Here is a 20,617-nt window from a genome sequence, read left to right as displayed (position 1 = left end):
TGAAAAAAAAATGAGCAGATGGGCAGTGAAAAGTTTTACTTCATGCATGTTTCCTAATAGTAAAATAAAGAGAATCCCTAAATATTGCATGTAAATAAAATGACTCAGCAAAGCAAATGCTTATACAATTACTTGTAGCAGGTCAAGCTACATTAAAATACACAATTACACACATGGGAAGTGTGGGGAATTTACTTCCTTTCTTGATGTCTTCTGAAGAGTGTGTATAATATGATATATTAGTGTTTTTCTTAGGGCTGAGGGAAGACCAGTTAGAATTCAGCCTTCCCGGTCTAGAATTCACCCGCACATTCAAGCTCTCCTTGGCTCCGACTGTGACCCGCTCTGTTCAAGGTGACCTTGACTACTTGCTGCTAGTCAGGGGGACACAGTGCTTCTTTTGAAACAGGTCCTAGGAATACCGTCGCCGCAGTTACTCAAAGCAGGCAATAACCAGGCATCTTAGGGGAAATAGAAGAAATTGGAGAAGGTTAGACTTCACTCCCAAGGAGCCCGGGAAGTTACAGAACCCTCAGAGTTTTGCGCAGGCAAAGCGCGACGTCAGGAGATACTAACCATGTGCCACAGACGCAGAAATCATGGTCTGAATTCTTGAATTGCTCAACAGCTGACAAATAAGGAAAATAATTTTCTGAGATACTAAGTAGAAAACTGGCTGCATAGTTTCCTTTAGAAAATGTCTCCTGACTTGGGGTGTTTACTGTGCTGTAGAGGTGACCTGAAACAGAACGGGGTTGCATTCTGACTACAGGAAGCGGGGCCGGTGTTGCTGGAACTTCACGTGGAGGCATAAAGGATGCTAAATGGCATGGAGTATTTGAACAAAGCCAACTGCTGGCCCCAAAGCCTATAGTGCCCAACTAAGAAATATCGCCTTAGGTTACACAAATAATTATACAACTAATGGATACATAGGACAAAAGATACCATGTTTACGTGTTCTTTACTAAAGAGAAAGAGCATACCAAGATAGAAATTTCTCGGTGGAAATTCCAAGTTCTCAGAAGTAGCAGCTAGGTCAGTTTCTTTTGGGATTCACCTCCTTTCCCATTATTATGGCCAAGGAGCACAGCCATGCTCAAACATGGCTGTGCAGTGTGCTGCCCGGGAGAGGACATTCCCAGAAAGATGAGGGGGAGAAGAAGAACAGATAAACAGATAAGAAATAGGTAAAGGCTGGTTTCTTTTTACCTATCATGAAATGAAAACTGCTGCTGATAAAGCTAGTGAATAATAATCTCAATTCTGGGGAAGTCAAGAATGAAGACCTGGGTGGGTGTTATCCCTAGGCCAATGAGGAGCACAGATGATACGAAGAAAGAAATAGATCTTTCAAAATCTAGTTACTAGGAAGCTATTTATAGCATCTGTCACCCCACACATAACTCCACATTTAAAAAAAAAAAAAAAAAACAAGTTTCCATTCACTTCAATCATGTTTGAAGCAATTATTATGTTAAAATCATGACATATGTTATTTCTGAGCCTCAAAAAAATCCTTCAAACAATACACACCCAACTCATACATATAGAAGTCACCTAATCTGGGATTTCAACCAAGTCTGGCTGACATCAAAACTGGCAGCATTTTCTCTCTACTACCTCATTACTAGTAATTCACATCCTATACCTTCTTCTTGTTATATTTTATCTTAATTAAATACCTATATAGGTACTTATACAGGTACACACATGCATATGCTTGAAGAAATTCAGGAGATTTTATTTATTATACGATGACCATACCCAGGAATACCGAAACCTCTGGATCTGAGTGAGAATCCCCCGCTAGGCGGCATGAAATCATCCCGAGTAGTCGGAAAGCTGCACTGGCTCACTTTCACCACAAGGGTGCACTGAAGTAGCAATTTACCAGGCTGGCTGTAAAGAGTTAATGGTTTCTTCAAAAGGTTAATTCCCTTTCAAGGAATATATCTCTTCACCGGGACATTATCGTTTAATACAAAAATTATTAATGACAGGGTTTGTGACATTAGTTGATGATTAACCGGTTTCAGTGAGCTCTTAGGTCATTTGATGATCTCCACTACCAAAAAGACAGCGTCTCAGTATAATGGATTTGCACTCTTAATCTGCCCACCTGTGATAATTCTAACTACACCTATATGAGAAATAAATCAATTTTGATGAATGGCGGTACCCTAGCCTTCTGTTTCAGAATGGTTGTTTAATAACTCTAATTGCCATGCCATTGATTTTTTTTCCTTCTGAGATGTTTTACACATCTGACTTATGAGGCTGAATATTATTTTTAGTTATCAAAAACAATAGGACTGTTCTAACATAAAAGTGGATCTAATATGATATGTGCCATGTTTAATTTAATGGCTGCTTTCAATATTTAGAAATCACTTCTGTAAAACCTATGTATGTGTGTATGGGTAGCATATGTAGGTATCAGGGTGTATCTGATAAAAAATAAGCCAATCTCTGGAAAAGTAAGTAAAGTGTTTGCATCCTGCCTCAAAGAAGGTAGCACTATTAAATGGAACATCAAAGTTTTCCCTGAAAAGCAAATGAGAAACCCTTGCGTTAAATAATTTTCAACCTTACTGAGAACGCCCCAAACTGCATAAATCTGGGGCTGTGTTGAGTGCAAACACGGAATGTGCAGTGCACACTCTTCACAGCCATGAGATACCTTACTAACCTTATTTCATTATTTCTATTTACAGTAACATCCCTATACAATTTAGTTGGTATTAAAAAGGCAAGGATTTCACAAAGACAAGGAGAACTTATTCCTTCAACAAGTACTTACTGAGTACCTCCTATGAGACAAGCCTTCTGCTAAATGTGCCTGTACAGCAGAGGCATGGTCCCCCCATCAGCAGGAACTGTGTGATTTTTTTTTTAACATCTACTCTAATCATAAAATACAAAAACGAATGAAAGGAACCTCACAAAAGTAGCATAAAATATCTATAATTAAGTAATATTTTGTACTCATAAACTCTCAAAGATAAACTAATTGTAAAACACACTTCTAAATCACTGAATTACTGTATAACATTATCACTGAATTCAATATTAAAGAGTGTCTACAAAAATATTTGAATTTGGAATAATTTTTAGGTTTTTTTTTATCTCTATTTGAATATCCAGAACTGTTGTTTATTTAAGACACTGTAGTTTAGGGGCGCCTGGGTGGTTCAGTTGTTAAGCGTCTGCCTTCAGCTCAGGACGTGATCCCAGTGTCCTGGGATCGAGCCCCGAATCGGGCTCCCTGCTCTCCTGGGAGCCTGCTTCTTCCTCTCCCACTGCCCCTGCCTGTGTTCCCTCTCTAGCTGGTTGTCTCTCCCACTGTCAAATAAATAAATAAAATCTAAAAAAAAAAAAAAAAAGACACTGTAGTTTATAATAGTGAAATAAAAATGTCATCTACATAAAAAAAGACAGGAACCTATATTTATTTGCTGTATTGATTTGCTTTGATATTTCTGCACATTAAGTCAAAGAAGATGGCTTATAGACATAAAATTAATTTCTAAGTCCCACAGAATATTTTCCTCAACACTTATCTTCAGTAACACCTTACCCACACACTTGGATCTGTGGCAGGGAAGAATTCAAAACGGCAAAAGAAAGTAAGGAGGGGCAGAAGCACACATTGTTATACTCTATTAGTAAATCATGACTGAAGAGTACTTTTACTAAGAAATCTTATTTAAATTTCATAGTTTTAAATCTAATACTTCTATCTATTTTTATTATTTCTTTCTCCCAATTTTTATTTAAATTCCCGTTAGTTAACATACAGTATAATATTGTAGGTGTAGAATTTAGAGATTTTTTTTTTTTTATGTCGTGTTCCATGATTCATTGTTTGCGTATAACACCCAGTGCTCATTGCAATATGTGCCCTCCTTAACACCCATCACTGGGCTAACCCATCCCCCCCACCCTCTCCCCTCTGAAATTCATCACTTACATACAACACCCAGTGCTCATGCAACAAGGGCCCTCCTGTCCATTTTTAAACAGTACTCTCATCTTTTAAAAATATTTTATTAAGAGAAATGGTACCCTCTTTTTTGGAAAATATTTTCAAATGAGATTTGTAAAGGCTTTTTATCCTTGTCTTGATGACATGAGTTCTCAACTTCTAAATATCATACATGTTTCAAAAGCTGTACTATGTAATGCCGCACTGGGAGTCACACAAAAATCAGGCAGATCCTGTGCTACCTGGGCTGTCAGATGTAGGAATGTTGACTTAGGGCATCCCTCATTCCCATTCTGTAGACTTCTCTATGGTTGAGTTAAACCCAGCTAGATACAGGAGACAGAAGCAGGTTTATGAACTGATCATGCAAAATGCCCATGACTGCTAGCAGCCTAATTTATTCTCCAACTTTTCTTGCCCAAGGATATTTGAAGTCCATATAAAGATACAGGGGTCAATGGTTTAACACAAATAAATTAAATCCTAACTGTAAAACTTGAGGCACTGTGATAGGGAAGGGAAATACATTGGGAGAGCAAAGCCTCCCTGGCACTAATTGCAGAGCTAGATAGATAGATACATTTCAACAGTGAGACCTAGCAAATCCTATTAAACGCTGTTGCAGACTATAGGACCATAAGACAGGAAATGCTGATGGTCACATGATCATTTATGTTTACAACCCAGATGCAGAAGAAAAACCATAAATAAGCATGTGAGATATAGCAAAGCCATCAGGCTCCAGACAAGAATAAATGCAACCAAGGAACAGCCACTGTGTTGTGCTGCAGCTTAAAATCATATTATAACTAAGAAGCTGCCTGTTCATAACATGATTCAGATGACTGCAAATTTTTTAACGAGAAAGGAGAGCAGTGAAGATCTGCTGACACTTGGTGGTATTATGTGGGCTTTCTCTCTTGATTGCTCTTTTAAATTCCTGGAAATATGAAGTCCAATGACTACAGATCCTTTTCATTATTGTTCTTACCATCATCATTATAATTATTAACAGAAGAATTCTCTAGATAATAGTGGAGCCGAAATGTTCTATCCCTATGCTGTGCTTCTCAGCCAATCTGCCTTTCTAACAGCAGGATACATCCCCTATGTTTGCACATTTCTGGTGCCAACTAATTTACTCGCTTTGGTTACCATCACCATTGTGTCGCCAGCACAGTAATGGCTCCATACGCACCATTACTGTTGGTGGTATTCCTTCAGAGTTCGTTTTTTTGTTGTTCTTTTTTTATTTTTTTAAGATTTATTTATTTTAGAGAGAAAGAGTGAGTGAGGAAAAGGGCAGAGGGAGCAAAAGAGAGAGAATTGCAAGCAGACTCCCCAACAAGCATGAAGCCCAATGTGAGTCTTGATCTTACAACACTGAGATCATGACCTGAGCTGAAATCAAGAGTCAGACACTCAACCAACTGAGCCTCCAGGTATTTTCTTTCTTTCTTTCTTTTTTTCTTTCTTTCTTTCTTTCTTTCTATCTCTCTCTCTCTCTCTCTCTCTCTCTCTCTCTATCTATCTCTCTATCTATCTATCTATCTATTTTGGTGTTGTTCCTTCAGAGTTTAAAGAAAACTGAAAGGTAGCCTAAGCCAAACAGAAGTTAAACTAATTGTTTGGAACTCTGGAATTTTAGTGCAGTGTTATTTTTTCATACCACAATGGCTACAAATTTTGCACATTAGTCTCATTATAAGTTGACAAGGAGTCTAGAAAATTTTACATAACTAATCGGCAGAAACCAGTGCAAGTTAAAATATCCTATTTAGCTGGGGAAACACTAAGCCAATAAAGTATTTATAAAAATAAGAGAACAAAAATTATGCTAACTGGGGCGCCTGGGTAGCGCAGTCGTTAAGCGTCTGCCTTCAGCTCAGGGCGTGATCCCGGCGTTCCGGGATCGAGTCCCACATCGGGCTCCTCCGCTGGGAGCCTGCTTCTTCCTCTCCCACTCCCCCTGCTTGTGTTCCCTCTCTCACTGGCTGTCTCTGTGTCAAATAAATAAATAAAATCTTTAAAAAAAAAAAAATTATGCTAACTAAAGTCTTAAGGTTAAGTGTTCTAGATCTGATAGGATAAAGATGTAGCTTTTTAAATTTTCAGGGTACGAATGTGGACATTCTACATGATATATTGTTTTTCTATAGTACATCCCTAGAAAGGGATGTTCAGTTCATATTGAAAACACATTCTTTAAAGAGAGCCAGTTTTAAAATTTTTCAAAAAGTTCAATTGAAATTTATTTAATAGACTTAAACTTTGGAAAAAGCAAGAAAGTGCCCAGCGAAACCTCAGATAAAACTTACACTGTGAACGTCCAAGGAATGGTGATGTCCAGAGTTTGTGGTAAAAGAATGCATAAGAAGTTATTATTATTCCTATCTCCCAACGCAGAGGTATCAGGACGGGCAGAAGAAATTATAGCCATAATTGTAACTAGGGCAATGGCAGAGCTCTGTTAATTGTTCTGCTTGTCCTTCTACTTGGAACATGAGTAGTGACTGCATAAAGGTGAAATAAGACTATTCCAAAGTTTACCACATGCCAAGCACTTTACGTATATGAACTCATTTATTTCACCACACCGTGCATATCATTATCTCCCTCTAAACAGGAGGAGGAAAAAAGTAAATAATTTGCCAAAACTGACACAGATAGGAAGTGCTAGATTTGAAATCTGAAACTGAGTTTGTCTGGCTTCTGGCCTATTTTCTTTTAGCTCTAGCATATGTTCTCCACTCTGAATTAAATGAATGTAATTACTGGCAGCGATGTATGTGAATAATACATGTAGGTTTACTGTATCACACTACAAGTTGTGTGTGTGTGTGTGTGTGTACATACACACATTTACATGCAGACTGTTCTCTCTATTGAAAACACTGACTTTTCCCCTTAGCTCCTGGATTTCCACCACTCTTATTTTACATGTAGAAGAAAAAGCTTTGAAACATAATCCTCTAATCGGACCCTAACTTATGTTACTGGAAGGTGCTTAGCCTGGAATAAAATGCATGTGCTAAGAGATGACTGGAGAAGAGTGATATATTCCCAAAGGTGGAGTTCAGGCAGAAGTTGAGAATTAAGTACCAGAAGACAACATCCCGCAATAATTTCTTACAATATTACATCATGAATTTTGGAGTAACCTTCCAAATCGCTAAGCCTGCTTGCATTCAATTTTCAGTACAAAGATATATTTTAAATTGCAAATATAAGTGATATTTAATGGGCCATACCTCCTCTCTGCTCTGTTAATGTAGATAAAAGCTGACTATAGTCAAATATATGGGAGGAAACACTCAGTGCTGCAATAATAGTTCGTATATACACAAGGACAAATGCAGGGAAAAAAAAAAGAAAAGACCTAAAAGACCCTAGAATTCCCCAATGACTGAACAAAACAGTTATGATAGCCTTTACATATTCCTAAAATGTGTCATTTTATGTGGATTTTTAAAAAGAGCTCATCAGTAGAATACATACCCTCCAATTTTATCTATAGTCAGATCAGATTGCAATAATAGTTAAGTTGTATAATGCCTAGATATTTCAAGGAATGACATACTGCAGATAGGTAAAAACAAATAGCATTCAAAAGTTAATCCAATATTAAAGGACCACCATTTCCTGCAGAGTGAAAACATAGAAAGATTTGCAAAAAAAGGCAAAGTAAACAAAATGACCACTAAATCTATTGGTAATATTATTAAAACAATATGAAACGCCTTAATGATTAGTTGTATAAGTATGGTTTCTTGGCCATGTAGGAAAAGGAGAAAAGGGTCAATAAACATAATCATGCATGCGCTATGACTAATGTGTTAGAAGTAGAAAAAAAATCTTGAACTTCGTGGGAACCATTATAATTGCAATAGGTATCGAGCTAATTCTACCAAGAACTAGCCAATTCTAGTGTTAGTATTGAGAACTCAACACTGACCCAACAGTTTAGGGCCCTGATACTACTAACCCATTCCATTTCAAATTGGGTTTCGTCTTGTGCCCCACTGCATTGAACATTCATATGAAATGTTAACATTAGACCTAATCTATGGTAGAGTGATATGCACAATTTCGCTGGCACAGCAGCAGTTCTTGTTTCTTTCTATGATGTATTATTACTCTATAAAATGGAAATCTTTCCTAATTAGGACTCAATTAAGAGATACCAGAAGGCAAAAGATCATGCCAAAAAAGACCGTTCGTGATATTAGAAAAAGGTGAAAGTACTTTAGTGTGGAAATTAAAAATAAACTGGGGAAAGGATTCTTCAATAGGATGTTCTCAAGAGGGAATGGAGGATGTGTCAGTGCTGCTTATATGTCCCCTGTTGGTATTTCCACCCCAAAATGCAGAAAATGTCTTCATAATGTTAATGCAAAATGATATATGTCAGAAACATGTTTACCAATTTATTGGAAGTGTCTAGCATGCATATTGGCAATGGATCACATTCTCTATATTTCACCTAGAAAACGGGGTGACAGAGTTGGGTCTGTGTCATGCTTCCATTTGAATTCAAGGTCTCTAATAAATGCACTCCAAAGACTAAATCGTTTTTAATTGCTTTTGGCACCTAAACAGATTTGGCTCCCACACTACCACTGACAATGAAGCCGCTTTTTTTGTTTGTTTGCTTTCATTTCACAGCTGAACTTCTGCATTCCTACCTTACAAAGTTCTACCAAGTTCAGGCAGCTATTTCATGAAAATGCATTATCATAAGAGTACACAGTTAGTGATATTAGTAGATCAATGTATATTTTTTTCCTGTTAATATCCAAAGATACAACCCTAGCTTAGGAGACAAGCAAAATGAGTATGTTCAGTAATATTAGTCTGCATAAAAGTATCTTAAGAGGCTAGGCCATTGTCATTAGTCATGATAAAAATGTCTCCTAGGATATGTAAGTCAAAAGAAAGTTTATGTGGCAGAATTATGTAAGGAAACTTACAATAGTGCCTGCCCACAAACCATGCAGTTTGGAAACAGCCAAGAAACAAAACCATAGAGAAGGAGAGATAAATACAACATGTATTAGGGGTTATTATGCAACTACAAAGGTTCAATATGACCCTGGAAATATAGCAAAAAATAGTTATGGAAAAGAAGCTATTTCTTATGCTCAGTAGCTAATTTTCAAACATATGTACCTGTATTTGAAACTTTGAGCATTTCACACATTTTTCTGTATCTGAAAAAAAAATGGATCCAAACTGATATTGTGTATCAATAGAGCTGAAAACAGTCAATAAAATGGTAGCCAAAAGCAAAGTTCAATAAGAATTCTAAAAGAGGATATTATTCTGGTTGCTGATAAAACACTTCTGATGTATACTTTGCTCATATTGGAAAAGAATAATTTACTGTTCAATTTTCCTAGAAAGGATGAAATATCTGTAAGATGATTTCATAGAAATGTTTGATTAAATAAAAGCTAAATTAAAGTGTCTAGGTCAAACTGTAAATATAATTAGAAACTTTAGAAATAATATATAACTCCATTTTGAGAATATATATATTTCAATATCCAACAGTTAATTAAATCTGTTTCCCACATAATTTACGATAAAAGCATTGTATATTTTCATTTTAAAATGTTCAAGGGCATTGGATCTATGAAAACAACACATATATTTTAATTCTCTATCCTGGAAAATTAAGAAATGCATACTCTTCAGGACAAATGTATTTAATATAAGGTGACACAAGAAAAGTACATCAAATTTCCTTACCCATGGAACATAAGATTAAATAGGAAATACCTGAACATATTAATATGATTTGAAGGGGAAGGAATGTTAAGGTTATAGTGGTAGAACAAAAGTTCATATGTCCCAGTCCATAATTTGTACATTATGATTCAAATATACATTGAATATATGACACAAATACATTTTCCCATTTGTGGGCATTTGACTGGGACTACCACATTTTATGTATATTTAAAGAAAACAAAATGAGAGTGCCAGAGAGAGATTTAAATTATATGCAATAGACTTAGTGAATATATGACCAAAACGGAATCAGTAATAATAATAGTTTAAATGTTGGGTGTAACCATGATATGCTCTAATTTATATTGGAGATAGAATATTTATAAATATTTAACCCAATTTCAACAAACATACATAATATCAAATTTCATAATGCATGGCTTTCTCTTTTTGGTTTTTTGTTTTTTAACTTACTGCTTTATAAGTTCTCTTTTGTCCAGCATGTTTCCGAATTTGTTCTCCATTTGGCCCTGTTTCCACATGCATTGAATAGATAATGTCAAAGAAATCTTCAACCACAGCTACCCGCCGCAAAGACAGCTTCTCATCTACCCCCACACCATCCTGGAGAAAAACAAAACAAAACAAAAAAAAGGACACAAAATTAATAAAGAAATGTGTATTTAATACATAAAGTTAACACATAGAGTGAATTAAACAAAAACATTTTGATAAGATGAACCAAATCATCCAGATAGGAAACTTCAAAAAGTTGTGAGTGGCTATTGGATCATTTAATAAATTGTTTACATATAGAACTTTAAGAAACATGAAAAAAGATATCTGGCATAGTGATCATGCTTACCCATAAATAACATCTTTTGATTTTTATAATGACTTATTTGTAGCCATCATCATAACTTTCTTAAATTATTCCAAAATATATTTTAAGGTTTAGTAACATTTATTACAATAATTTCATTCTAGATATTGATTCATTCATCCAATCAATATTTATTGAGTTTCTGGCTACTGGAAGCTGTTATTAGAGAAAGAAAAGAAATAATATGGGATCTCTATCCTTAAATATCATATAATCTAGGAAAGAAAACACATCTACTATGCTATCAGATTGGACTAAGGGACAATAATTGTTCGAGGTTAAAAATGTGAGTTATAGAAATTATCTAGGTAAGAACTTTGGATTTTCCATTCAGAAGTTGTGGGTCTTGTGCAAATCATTTAAACTTCCCTAAATTTCAGTCTTCTCAAATTTCAGTTTTCTCAATTGGAAAACAGAGATAATAGAGCCCACTTCATAGAATTGTAAGAATTAAATGCGGTAACATAGGTAAAGGTATGACCAATGGTTGGCACATAGTGAACACTCAGCCAATGGTGAGTCTTGTCATTTTGGCGATCATGATAAAAATATAAGCAACATACTATAGGAGTTCAAAGAATAAAGACACCACCTCTGGATGAAGTAGCTTCTTGGAGGAAATAGAATTAGACGTGGGTAGGAATACACACAGGGTCTAAGCCATGGTGGTGGCTGTAGGAAGTGTAGCGAAGAGCCAAACGCTCCCATAGATGACAGAAAATAAGAAATGTGTAAGAAAAGAATAAGAAGTTGGAAATTAGACAAAAAAGAAATGTAATCTTACATGAACGGGTTTCCTGTTTGCAAACACAGACATGTGCGCATGTCCATACACACACAATGTTCTTATTTGGACCCTGAGGCATAACCTGAAGTAACATGACATAGCCATTAATGTTGGTAGACAGCATAAGAGGGTGATTAATCTGAGCAAAATCATTATGCAGTCAATGAGTCAAATGGCGAAAGCCTCTTTGAACAGTAGTCCCAGCAGACTGAGCTCACCGCAAAACTTGAAACAAATCACATGGTGCTTTTTCTTAGTTTGGGCTTTGTTTTTTTCCTGATTTATAATAGGTCTCAGAAGTAGCAGTGTCTGAGGCTCTATATTCAAATATAGACACACACATATATTTAAATAACTACATATATATTTAAATAACTACATATATATTCAAAGAAATATACATATATTCAAATATTTGTGAATTGTATGTAAGGTCGAACTGCACGGTATCTCATCTCTGTTAGATTTGAAGCACTTCTTCACAATTACCTTGATGCACATGATTTGTCATTAGGTTTTAGACCTTTCTCACTTCTCTCCTTTAACATTTTAAGGTATCTCTTCTATACTGAGCCCCATGGATAATCCCTTATTGCCTTGTGATTCAAGACCAATATGTAGCAAAAGTTCAAAGAAGCTGCAAGAAGCACGGCTATGACTAGACCAAAAAACTGTTGTAGCTTTGTGTACAATGCCTGGGAAGCACCATTTCAGACGCCTACCCCTCAACCACCCTGGCCTACCCCCCACTCTTCTGAGAGCATCCACTGTTCCTAGGCTAGATATCCAAATTCTAACTCTACCCACAAGCAAAAACACCCACAAAATTTTGTCTTCTTTTCTCCCACTCATAAAATTTGTACAGTTTCCTCTCGGTTCCTTTGCTAGGTAGCCAGAAATCTAGTAATGTTGTACAGTTAATAAACTATGAGTGATGTAGAATCACAGCCTATTTATTCGTTCCTTCAACAAATATCCCAGAAAGAAGAAATACCACCATGCCCTCTACAAGGTGCTGAAGTTACCAAGGTCAGCTGACTTCTCAAAAGAAAAAATGGTGGTCAGAAGGCAATAGTACAATACATTCAAAGTGCTGAACATTAAAACAAAAACTGCTAAATAAGAATTTTATATCCAGAAAAACTACTTTTCCAAAATTAAGGTGAGGTAAAGACGTTCTCAGATAAACAAAACAGAGAATTCAATGATTGTAGACGAGAGAAATTTATTCTCTCCTGGAAGCCAGAAGTCAAAATTCAAAGATGTTGGTCGAGTTGCACTCCCTCTGGAAGCTCTAGGGGCAGTTTCTGTGGTTGCTAGCATTCCATAGCTTGAGGCCATATCACACTGCCTTCTCATCTTTCGTGTATCTCTCCTCTGTCTCTCTCTATCTAATGACTCATCTCATCTGAAAGCGTTTAAAGCCCAATGAGATAATCCAAGCTAATCTCTTCACTCAATATCCTTAACTTAATTATATCTACAAAGACTCTTTCTAAACAAGGTAACATTTACAAATTCCAGGGATTAGGGCTTGAAATTTTTTTTTTTTTTTTTTTTGGAAAGAGAGAGAGGTACACACAAGCAGGGAGGGGTGTGGGGGGTAGGGAGGAGGAGGTGAGGGGAAGAGGTAGAAAGAGAATCTCAAGCAGGCTCATCATCCAGTGTGGAACCCCATCCAGCGCTCCGTCTCACAACCCTGAGATCATGACCTGAGCTGAAATCAAGAGTCAGACTCAACCAACTGAGCCACCCGGGTGCCCCAGAACTTGAAATCATTAGATGGCCATAATTTAACTACATGTAGCTATGAATTAGAGAACAGAAGGTACAAATTGTGCTATGGGAACATATATTAGAAATGCTTCCCTATCAGTGGTTAACAGTGAACATTCTTTCAAGAAATCGTAAGTTCAGTGTTAATCAAGATAATATTGAAATCACATACATTGGGGAAGGGAAATCATCTAGTATCCTTCTTTCATGTAGACCTGCTTACTTGCAATTGTAATTAAGCTCAATTCAGATCCACGCTCTTATTAAAACTCCAAAATGCCCTCAGGGGTTGGGCCTACAGTGTAAGTGAGCCAAGTATTTGTGGTAAGAAAATGAAGAGTAATGAAGCCCTTTCTGAAAGTGGGATAAATATATTCAATGAGCTTGGAACCTAACATACTTCAAATACCATGGAACACCTGGGTGGCTCAGTGGGTTAAGCCTCTGCCTTTGGCTCAGGTCATGATCTCAGGGTCCTGGGATGGGGCCCCACACTGGGCTACCTGCTTAGTGGGAAGTCTGCTTCTCCCTCTCCCTCTGCTCCTCCCCCTGCTCGTGCCTCTCTCTCAAAAAAAAAAAAAAAAATTTTTTTTTTAAAACATACTTCAAGTACCATAAAAAGAAAGACATTCACAAACAGACGCGTTACAGTGGAAATGTTGAATGCCAAAGACAATATCTCAAAAAGAACAAGAGATTAATAACTCATCAACCTTTGAGGAAACCCCAATAACAATTCCATGCTTATAGACATGCTTTATAATAAATAGCAAAAGGAAGTTTTCCAGGATAAAAAGAAGCAGTAAATGACATCAAGCAGTAATCCAAATCCAAATGTAAATACTGAGAGCTTCGGTAAAGGTAGGTAAAGATAAATAAATAATTAATTTTAAAAATAAAGAAAAGCAAACCAAATACAATAGAAGTACTTATTTATTCTTTTCTAAAAGATAATAATTGAGTCATTTTTATTTATTGTTTTCTTTATGAATCTATAATCCTTCCTCGGTTACAAAAAATAGTAGACAATGTGTTGCAAGAGGTGGGCCATACCATGAGGACAGAAAATGAATATGTAACAGGCACACTGCCGTAAGGGAAAATATACACAGTACAACTTATATCTTGTTATTATTACTGATAATAAGATTAATTTAACAGTCTCAAACATGGGGGTCTCATTTTTGCCAAGCAACACCTTAAGGGATTTTTAAATGTTTTCTTTAAATCTCCATAGTCATCTTTTGAGGTGGGAACACTAATACTCAGAAGTTATATAACCTTCCCAAAGACTCACAGTGATTATTAAAGTTTAGTAAGATAGAGTTTTTTTGAAAGAAAGAAAATCCTATTTATCCTAAGAATATTCTTGGACATATCCCATACATACCTGATGGTTATTTTACCAAGGATTCCACAAAACACTTTTTAACCCATACTGGCGCTGAAATAATCTACATTTGCAATTACACATAGCAAGATATGTAATTGCAATACCAGAGAACAAGAAAGATTGAAGATTATTTAAATGTTCACCTTGAATACTGATTCTTTGAGAATTGACTGATTTAAAAGGCAACTGACTAAAATAATATGTAAATAATTGAATTACTGGTATAATAACACACATAAATGTAATATATTTGACAATGACAGCACAAAAGAGGCAGTAACAAAGCTATACTGGAGTCTGGAGTAAAGAAATAACAGAATGATAACTCAAATCCACAGGTAGAAAGAGAACCAAAAAGGTTAATAAAAAGATTAACATTAAAAACTCTATAAATACATGCTTTCCTACTTTCTTCTCTTAGCTTTTTGAAAGACATAACATTATATAAATAATTATGACACTATAATATTATGAGATTATTGATAATCTGGATATTACATGTATAAATCATAAAATTAAAAAGTGAGAAAACTGAGCTCTTTAGGAGTAAAGTTTTATATTGGATTATAACTAAATCAGTATACATCCAAAGTAGATTCTGATAAGTTAAAACATAAATTGTAATTCCTAAAGTAACCCCCAAAATTCAAAAATATATAATTTAAAATCATTAAAGGAATTAAGATTTTACAAGGGAAAATATGTACTTAGGGGAAAAAAGCCAATAAAGAAAAACTAAAGGTAAAAAGACATGAGATATACAGAGTATCTGTAAAACAAAATCACCAATATAAATCCAATCACATTAAAAATAGTAAATATGAATGGACTAAGGAATCCAAAAAAGAGAATTGGTTATAAACAACATCTTACTGTATATTATCTAGAGGAGCCACAATTTTGGTTCAAAGATGCAGAAAGGGGGTGCCTGGCTGCTTCAGTCAGTTAAGCATGTAACTCGGTTTTGACTCAGGTCAGGATCTCAGGGTTGTGAGATGGGAGCAGAGTCCGCTTGAGATTTTCTCTCTCCCTCTCCCTCTGCCTCCTCCTCCTCACTCTCTAAATAAATCAGAAAGAGAGAGAGAGAGAGAGAGAGAGAGAGAAAGAAAGAAAGAAAGAAAGAAAGAAAGAAAGAAAGATAGATCTTAAAATCTTAAAAAAAGATGCAGATAGGATGAAGGTGAAAGCTACATTATGCAATTAAGAACAACAACAAAAAGAGCTGGAACAGCTGTATCAGTGTTAGAGAACAGAGTTTAAACAAACCAACAACAAATGTTACAACAAAGAGGAAAATTGCATAATAATAAAAGGGTCAATTCACCAGCAAGATATAATAATTACATATGCACCAAAAAACAACATTCCAAGTAGCGTGTGCATGCACACACATTGATTAAGCAAAACCTGACAGAATTGACAGGAGAAATCAACAATAATAGTTAGAAACTTCAAAACTCTATTTTCAAAAATAGAATAACAAAGGAGAATATGATCAAGGAAAAGAAGACTGAACAACACTATAAAAAATAAACCTAACAGACAGACATAGGACATCCCACACAACAGAAACAGAACATTCTCCATGACAGACCATATCTCAGCATAAAACAGGTCTCAATAAAACGTAAAGGACTGAAATATGTTTTATATGTTTTCTGATCAAAATGGAATTAAATCACAAATCAATGCAGAAGGAAAATAGAGAAATCTACAAAGATGAAGAAATTAAACAACACACTTCTCAAAACCAATGGGTCAGAGGAGTCAAAAACAAAATTAAAATATACTTTGAGATGAACAGAAACAGAAACACAAAATGCCAAAACAGTATTTCGAGGGAATTTATAACTGTAACTGAGTATTTAAAAAAATAAGATACCTATCTTCCCACCTTATATAACTAGAAAGTAAACTAAAACCAAGCAGAAGGGAGGAAATATTTTTAAATAGGAGAAATAAATTAAATAGAGAATAGAAAGCAATGTACAAAATCAGCAAAACCAAAGTGCAGTTTTTGAAAATATATTTTTAAAAGACAAAACTTTGGCTGAATTGGCCAAGATTAAAAGAGAGACGATATAAATTACTAAAACCGGGAATGAAAGAAGGAATATCACTACCGATCTTATAAAAATAAATAAGGATTATAAGAAACAGTATAAACAACTCTATGATAAATTAGATAACTATATAAAGTGAACAATTTCTAGGAAGATACAAATTATTGAAATTGACTGAAAATAATGAAAAATTTGACTAGGTCTACCCACAAGTAAAAGAGACAAAATTAGTAACTTAAAAAAATTCTTACAAAGAAAAGCCTGGCCCAAAGGGTTTCACTGGAACAAACACTTGAGAATGAAGGCCAATTTATCACTAACTCTTCAAAAAAAAAAAAAAAAATAGAGAGAGAGACATTTCCCAAATCATTCTCTAAAGCCGGAATTACCTTAATACCAAAACCAAATGTATTACAAGAAAAGAAAACTATGGACCAATATATTTTATGAATATAGCTGCAAAAAACTTCAATAGAATACTAGCAAACCAAATCCAATTATATATATATATAATTACATAACATAACCAAGTAGGATAATCCCAAGTATGCAAGGTTGATTTGACATATAAAAATGTATTAATGTAATACACCATTTTAAAGAATAATGGACAAAAGGCATATAATCACCTCAATAGCTGCAGAAAAAGCATTTGACAAAAGCCAACATACTTTCCTAAGAAAAACTCTTAGTGAACTAGAAATAGAAAGGAATTTTCTCAATATGATAAAGGGCATCTACAAAAGCTCCACAACTAATAGCTACTTAATGATGAAAGATTGAATGCTTTCACCCTAAAGACAAGAGCAAAACAAGAATGTCTGCTCTAGCCACTTCTATTTAACATTTTACTGGAAGTAATAGTGAGAGAGAATCAGGGAGAAAAAAAAAAGAAGAAAAAGCACCTAGATTGAAAAGGAGGAAGAAAAACTATCTCTATTTGTAGATAACATGATCGTGTATGTAGAAAATTTTATAAAATCCACCAAATAACTATTAGAAATAAGTGAGTTCAGCAAAGTTAAGGTCCAAAATCAATAACAAAAAACAATTGTATTTCTTTTCATTAGCAATAAAAAAATTCAAAAATGAATTTAGAAAAATAATTTCATTTATAATCGCATCTAAAAATTAGAATGCAGGGATACCTGGGTGGCTCAGTCAGCTAAGTGCCTGACTCTTGATTTCATCTCAGATCATGATCTCAGGATCATCTAATCGAGCCCCACTTTGGGCTCCATGCTGGTGTGGAGACTGCTTAAGATTCTCTCTCTCCCTCTTCCTCTGCCTCTCCTCACCCTGCTCACGCTCTCATTCTCTTTCTCTCTCTAAAAGAATTTTAAAAAAATTAGAATGCAAGGTATAAATTTAGATATAAAGTTAACAAAAGAAGTGAAAGGCTTGTACATGAAAGCCACAAAACATTGTTTAAAAAATTTTTTTATGATCTAAATAAATGAAAGGACATCTTATGTTCACAGACCAGAGGATTAATATTATTAAAATGGTAATCGAAAAACTTATTTACAAAGTCAATGTAATGCCTATTTAAAAATTCTAGCTAGCTTTTTTGCAGAAATTGACAAGTTAAAATTCATATGTAAATGCAAGTTGCTGAGAACAGCCAAGATAATCTTTTAAAAGAAGAAGAAGAAATTTGGAGGTCTCATACTTCTTGATTCAAAACTTACCATAAATCTTACATAATAGATAGCATGGTACTGAGCATGAGAATAGATATGTAGATCGATGGCATAGAACTGAGATTCCAGAGATAAACCCTTACACTTATTTTCAATTCATTTTCAACACAGTGTCAAGACAATGAAGTGGGGGAAAAATAATCTTTTCAACAAATGGTACTGGGACAACTGGATACCCACATGAAAAAGAATGAGGTAGATCCTTACCTCACACCATACATAAAAATTAAGTCAAAATGCATCATAGATCTAAATGTAGAAGCTAAAACTTAAAATTCTTAAAAAAAAAACCACATGGTAGTAAATGTTCTTAAGCTTGGGTAAGGCAAGGTCCCTTCAGTTATAAAACCCAAAGCAAAAGCAACAAAAGAAAAATTAACTAAACTACATTAAAATTAAAATATTTTATGCTGAAAATAATACCATCAAAAAAAATGACAACACACAGAAATGGGAGGAGACATTTGAAAATCATATGTCCAATAAAGGGTTAATATCCAAAATATATAAAGAACACATTCAACTCAATAGTTAAAAAACAAACAATCCAATTAAAATATGGGTTAAGGATCTGAATCAGCATTTTCTCAAAGGAGGCACCCATGAAAATGTGCTCAATATCACTAACCATCAGGTAAATACAAATCAAAACCACAATGAGATATCACTTTATACCTGTTAGAATGGCTATTATCAAAAGGACAAGAAATTACAAGTATTGGTAACCATATGGAAAAAAGGCAACACGTCGTTGCACACTGCTGGTGGGAATATAAACTGGTGCAGAACTGTGAAAAACAGTATAGAGATTCCTCAAAAAATTAAAAATAGAACTATCCTATGATCCAGCAATTCCACTTCTGGACTCATCCAAAGGAAGCAAAAACACTAATTTGAAAAAATACATGCACCCCATTTTCATTGCAGCATTATTTACAATAGCTAAGACAGGAGAACAACTTAAGTATCTGTTGATGAATGAATGGATAAAGAAAATGTGGTCATATGTATATATGCCACATTTTGTGCTACCACATAATTGTGCTATTATGTGTGCACACGCACACACAGACACACACACACACACACACACACACATACACACTGGAATATTATTTAGCCACAAAAAGGAAGGAAATCCTGCCCCTTGCAACAGCATGGATGGACCTTGAGGGCATTATGCAAAGAGAAATAAGACAGAGAAAGACAAATACCATATGATTTCATTTATTTGTGGATTCTAAAAAAACAAGCAAACAAATGAAAAACAAAACTCACAGACAGAAAAAGAGATTGGTGGTTGCCAGAGTCAGGAGGTAGGGAGTGGATAAAATGGGTAAAGGTAGTTAAAAGTTTGAAGGTATAAACTTCTAGTTATAAAATAAATAAATCCTGGGGATGTAATACATGGTATGGCTACTATAAATAAAAATACTGTATTACATATTTGAAATTGTTAAGATCTTAGAGGTTCTAAGTACAAATCTAAAAAAGATTTGTAACTGTGGTGGTGGATGTTAACTAGACCTATTATGGTGATCATATACATACATATATATATATATATCTCACATATATATATCATTTATATAATTGTTATAATCATGTAATCATTATATATCTACATCATAATCATTATGTTGTATACCTAAAATAAAGAAATTATAAAGATTTTGAGTAAACATTTCTCCAAAGAAGATGTTCAAATGGCAAATAAGTACAACAAAAGGTGATCAACATCATTAGTAATCAGGGAAACATAAATCAAAATGTCAATGAGATACTACTTCACATTGACTAGGATTGCTCTAACCAAAAACAAGCATAGGCAAAGATATGGAGAACTGCGAACTCTCCTGCATTGCTGGTGGAAATGAAAAATGATGCAGGTGCTTGGGAAAGTTTGACGGTAACTTGAAAATTTAACATAGACTTACCAGATGACTTAATAAGCCCTAAGCATGTATATATTCAAGAGAAATTAAAACATACAACCACACAAAATAAATTGTACAAAATACGGCAACATATTCCTTATAGCCAAAACAGTAGAAACGATTAAAATGCCGCTGAACTGAAAAGACAAATAAAATGTGGTATAACCTTACAAAGGAATATTATTCTGTAATAAAAAGGGATAAAGTATTGATTCATGCTATGCCATGGATGAAACTTCAAGACATAAAGCAAAGTGAAAGAAGCCAGACACATAAAGAGACACATACCATTTTTTTCTTTTTATTTGAAATGTGCAGAAAAAGCAAATTTATAGATGTAAAGTAGATTACTGG

The 20,617-nt window shown here is 34.7% G+C and overlaps 1 protein-coding gene across 2 annotated transcripts in view; it reads right to left on the bottom strand.

Annotated features, from left to right (window-relative positions):
- The window catches only part of NOL4 (nucleolar protein 4), a 387,118-nt gene that overhangs the window by 292,045 nt on the left and 74,456 nt on the right, over nt 1–20,617 (bottom strand). Inside the window, exons 2-3 of one of the 2 annotated variants that reach the window (XM_044382912.2) lie at nt 10,196–10,345; nt 9,158–9,220 (exon numbers count right to left, since the gene is read on the bottom strand). In XM_044382912.2, the coding sequence (XP_044238847.1) occupies nt 9,158–9,220; nt 10,196–10,345 (213 nt within the window). The remainder of the gene's footprint in view (nt 1–9,157; nt 9,221–10,195; nt 10,346–20,617) is intronic. The other variant, XM_044382911.2, reaches the window with a different exon arrangement.

The sequence above is a fragment of the Ursus arctos genome, unplaced genomic scaffold (genome assembly GCF_023065955.2).
Source record: "Ursus arctos isolate Adak ecotype North America unplaced genomic scaffold, UrsArc2.0 scaffold_17, whole genome shotgun sequence".
In the NCBI taxonomy this organism is placed as follows: Eukaryota; Metazoa; Chordata; class Mammalia; order Carnivora; family Ursidae; genus Ursus; species Ursus arctos.
The sequence above is the reverse complement of the archived record's forward strand: the minus strand, read 5'-3'. Positions and strand labels throughout refer to the sequence as shown.